This window comes from Myotis brandtii, unplaced genomic scaffold, assembly GCF_000412655.1.
Source record: "Myotis brandtii unplaced genomic scaffold, ASM41265v1 scaffold897, whole genome shotgun sequence".
In the NCBI taxonomy this organism is placed as follows: Eukaryota; Metazoa; Chordata; class Mammalia; order Chiroptera; family Vespertilionidae; genus Myotis; species Myotis brandtii.
The window spans coordinates 56,901-60,977 of NW_005371679.1; the positions used below are offsets into that span (position 1 = coordinate 56,901).

Consider the following 4,077-nt stretch of genomic DNA (forward strand, 5'->3'; position numbering starts at 1 on the left):
TCGGGGTCCGGGGGGCCCGGCTCCCCCAGGGAAGCCGCGGACAGCTCGGGGCCCAGGTCCGGGTAGAAGGCCTCGGCGCTGATGGTGGCTCCGAAGAGCTCATTTTCCGAGACCAGGCCCAGCACGGCAGCCTGGGCCAGGGACAGCACCACCACCGCATCCGTCTGGGTCCCTGAGTCCATGAAGCCCTCCATCCCTGGGCGGGGCTAGGAGGGCATCGCTGTGGGGGAGGGGAGAAGGGGGCGTTAGTGCTGCGGGCTCACTGCGGCTCAGAGGACAGACAGACACATCGCCACCAAGGGATGGGCCACCTTGGGGTGTGTCGGTCTCTGACCTCTTCCTACTCCTGCTTTTGGGAACAGGACACGTAATCACGGGGAGCAGTGACACCCTCCGTGTCTCTGCCCATCTCCGCCTCCCCGGGGGATTCTGGGTAAGCCCCGCCCCCTCGCTGGCCTCAGTCTTCCCATCTGTAAAATGGGGAGGCTGGGTTTCCGCAGCGATTTCCAAACCGTGCCTGGCGTGTCCTGCGGGAGCCCTGCAGAAAGCACACTCAAGTCTCGCAGAAATGAAAGATGCTTCTGTTTTTAAAAGCCGACTTTAGAAAAAAAACAAACCATCGACTCAATTGTACACACAGTGGGACACCCCACGCCGACCCTCCGCGGCCCCAGCGGCCTTGTTGCCAAGGCGATGCATTTCGCTCGGACCTTGGGACTTCAGTGAGGTGTTACACCACTGTCACCGCTCGCAGCGGCTTGTCCATATGAATGACGCGTTTTGGTTTTGCGGGGAATAGAGATTGGGCAAAAACAAGGCAACACACAAAAATAAATGAGGTGCCAGGGCCGACCGCAGACGGCGGCTCCCACCCATCACCCCTCATGCTCAATGACGTGTCCATCCCAGGAGTAGCAAAACGTTACACATTTAAATAGCCACATGTATACCGATGAAAATGACCGCTTTTTGCTGACTTGTGCACTGGAAATTCCACGTAAGATCCGAGTTGAAAGAAGCACCCAGCAGAGGCTGTTACAAGCCCGGGAAGGGTTGTAACTCAGGTGAAGGTGCTCAGCTCCTCGCAAAACCCTCAGCAGATGTAAAGAATCCCTTTGGGATGAAGGCACCCGCCCCCAAGTCACAGCCACACTCACCCATCTAACAGGCTCTTTAAAAAGTCAATGTGGCCCTAGCCTGTTTGGCTCAGTGGAAAAAACAAGGCAACACACAAAAATAAATGAGGTGCCAGGGCCGACCGCAGACGGCGGCTCCCACCCATCACCCCTCATGCTCAATGACGTGTCCATCCCAGGAGTAGCGAAACGTTACACATTTAAATAGCCACATGCATACCGATGAAAATGACCGCTTTTTGCTGATTTGTGCACTGGAATTCCGCGTAAGATCCGAGTTGAAAGAAGCACCCAGCAGAGGCTGTTACAAGCCCGGGAAGGGTTGTAACTCAGGTGAAGGCGCTCAGCTCCTCGCAAAACCCTCAGCAGATGTAAAAAACCCCTCTGGAATGAAGGCACCCGCCCCCAAGTCACAGCCACACTCACCCATCTAACAAGCTCTTTAAAAAGTCAATGTGGCCCTAGCCTGTTTGGCTCAGTGGATAGAGTGTCCGCCTGCGGTCCCAGGTTCAATTCCCAGTCAGGGCACATGCCTGGGTTGCGAGCTCGACCCCCAGTAGGGGGCGTGCAGGAGGCAGCCGATCCATGATTCTTTCTCATCACTGATGTTTCTCTCTCTCTCTCCCTCTCCCTTCCCCTCTGAAATCTAGTAAAAAAAAAAGTCAATGTGCCCACCAAACCCCAGGTGCATGGGCGTCCTACCTTCCCAGTACTCCCCCAGCCCCCCGGGGTGGCCCTCCCTCCCTTGGGCCCTTCTCCCACCAGCCTCCCAGGCTTCTCTCAAATTCCACCTGTTCCTGGACTTCCCCGCCCTCCCTGCCAGGCCAGTGCCCTGATATGGGAGGGCCTCCTCCAGGGCCTGAGCTCGATCCTCATGAATTAACCCCCCACCCGCTGCTCACAGCCTGGCACATGGGAGCCGGGGGGCCCGGCTCCCCCAGGGAAGCCGCGGACAGCTCGGGGCCCAGGTCCGGGTAGAAGGCCTCGGCGCTGATGGTGGCTCCGAAGAGCTCATTTTCCGAGACCAGGCCCAGCACGGCAGCCTGGGCCAGGGACAGCACCACCACCGCATCCGTCTGGGTCCCTGAGTCCATGAAGCCCTCCATCCCTGGGCGGGGCTAGGAGGGCATCGCTGTGGGGGAGGGGAGAAGGGGGCGTTAGTGCTGCGGGCTCACTGCGGCTCAGAGGACAGACAGACAGACACGCGGCCAGCAAAGGATGGGCCACCTTGGGGTGTGTCGGTCTCTGACCTCTTCCTACTCCTGCTTTTGGGAACAGGACACGTAATCACGGGGAGCAGTGACACCCTCCGTGTCTCTGCCCATCTCCGCCTCCCCGGGGGATTCTGGGTAAGCCCCGCCCCCTCGCTGGCCTCAGTCTTCCCATCTGTAAAATGGGGAGGCTGGGTTTCCGCAGCGATTTCCAAACCGTGCCTGGCGTGTCCTGCGGGAGCCCTGCAGAAAGCACACTCAAGTCTCGCAGAAATGAAAGATGCTTCTGTTTTTAAAAGCCGACTTTAGAAAAAAAACAAACCATCGACTCAATTGTACACACAGTGGGACACCCCACGCCGACCCTCCGCGGCCCCAGCGGCCTTGTTGCCAAGGCGATGCATTTCGCACGGACCTTGGGACTTCAGTGAGGTGTTACACCACTGTCACCGCTCGCAGCGGCTTGTCCATATGAATGACGCGTTTTGGTTTTGCGGGGAATAGAGATTGGGCAAAAACAAGGCAACACACAAAAATAAATGAGGTGCCAGGGCCGACCGCAGACGGCGGCTCCCACCCATCACCCCTCATGCTCAATGACGTGTCCATCCCAGGAGTAGCGAAACGTTACACATTTAAATAGCCACATGCATACCGATGAAAATGACCGCTTTTTGCTGATTTGTGCACTGGAATTCCGCGTAAGATCCGAGTTGAAAGAAGCACCCAGCAGAGGCTGTTACAAGCCCGGGAAGGGTTGTAACTCAGGTGAAGGCGCTCAGCTCCTCGCAAAACCCTCAGCAGATGTAAAAAACCCCTCTGGAATGAAGGCACCCGCCCCCAAGTCACAGCCACACTCACCCATCTAACAGGCTCTTTAAAAAGTCAATGTGGCCCTAGCCTGTTTGGCTCAGTGGATAGAGTGTCCGCCTGCGGTCCCAGGTTCAATTCCCAATCAGGGCACATGCCTGGGTTTCGAGCTCGACCCCCAGTAGGGGGCGTGCAGAAGGCAGCCCGTCCATGATTCTCTCTCATCATTGATGTTTCTTTCTCTCTCTCTCCCTCTCCCTTCCCCTCTGAAATCAATAAAAATATAGTAAAAAAAAAAAGTCAATGTGCCCACCAAACCCCAGGTGCATGGGTACCCTACCTTCCCATGGGCCCCAGCCCTGCGGTGCTCTGTGTGGCCCCGCTTTGCATGCGGGTGGGGGGAGGGCTCCCACCCTTGGGCCATCCTCCCAAACCTGCTGAGCTCCTGGCTCCTCCCACCAGCCTCCCAGGCTTCTCTCAAATTCCACCTGTTCCTGGACTTCCCCGCCCTCCCTGCCAGGCCAGTGCCCTGATATGGGAGGGCCTCCTCCAGGGCCTGAGCTCGATCCTCATGAATTAACCCCCCACCCGCTGCTCACAGCCTGGCACATGGGAGGCTCGCCATAGGAAGGAGAAGGACAATACTGCGGTGGCTCGTCCCCGCCTCGCCTGCTCCCCTCCCAGGGCCACGGTTGGCGGGTTGGCGCCAGGCCCATCAGAGGCCCTTCCTCAGGAAACAGGCTCCGGCTGGGTGTCTCCCTCCCCCCACAGGCCAGCGGAGCCTCCCCTTCCTGAAGCCACTAAAAATAAACCGCCCCAGACAGGAGCAAAGCCTCCTTGAAATGGACACTAAAGACTAAGTCCAGCGGTTCTCAACCTGTGGGTCGCGACCCCTTTGGTGGTCGAACGCCCCTTTCATA

At 58.0% G+C, this 4,077-nt stretch overlaps 1 protein-coding gene across 1 annotated transcript in view; it reads right to left on the bottom strand.

Moving 5' to 3' along the window:
* Nucleotides 1-4,077, bottom strand: part of ZNF710 (zinc finger protein 710) — a 79,835-nt gene that overhangs the window by 9,012 nt on the left and 66,746 nt on the right. Inside the window, exons 3-4 of the mRNA XM_005885201.2 lie at nucleotides 2,039-2,268; nucleotides 36-206 (exon numbers count right to left, since the gene is read on the bottom strand). Of these exons, the coding sequence (XP_005885263.1) occupies nucleotides 36-206; nucleotides 2,039-2,242 (375 nt within the window). The 5' untranslated portion in view covers nucleotides 2,243-2,268. The remainder of the gene's footprint in view (nucleotides 1-35; nucleotides 207-2,038; nucleotides 2,269-4,077) is intronic.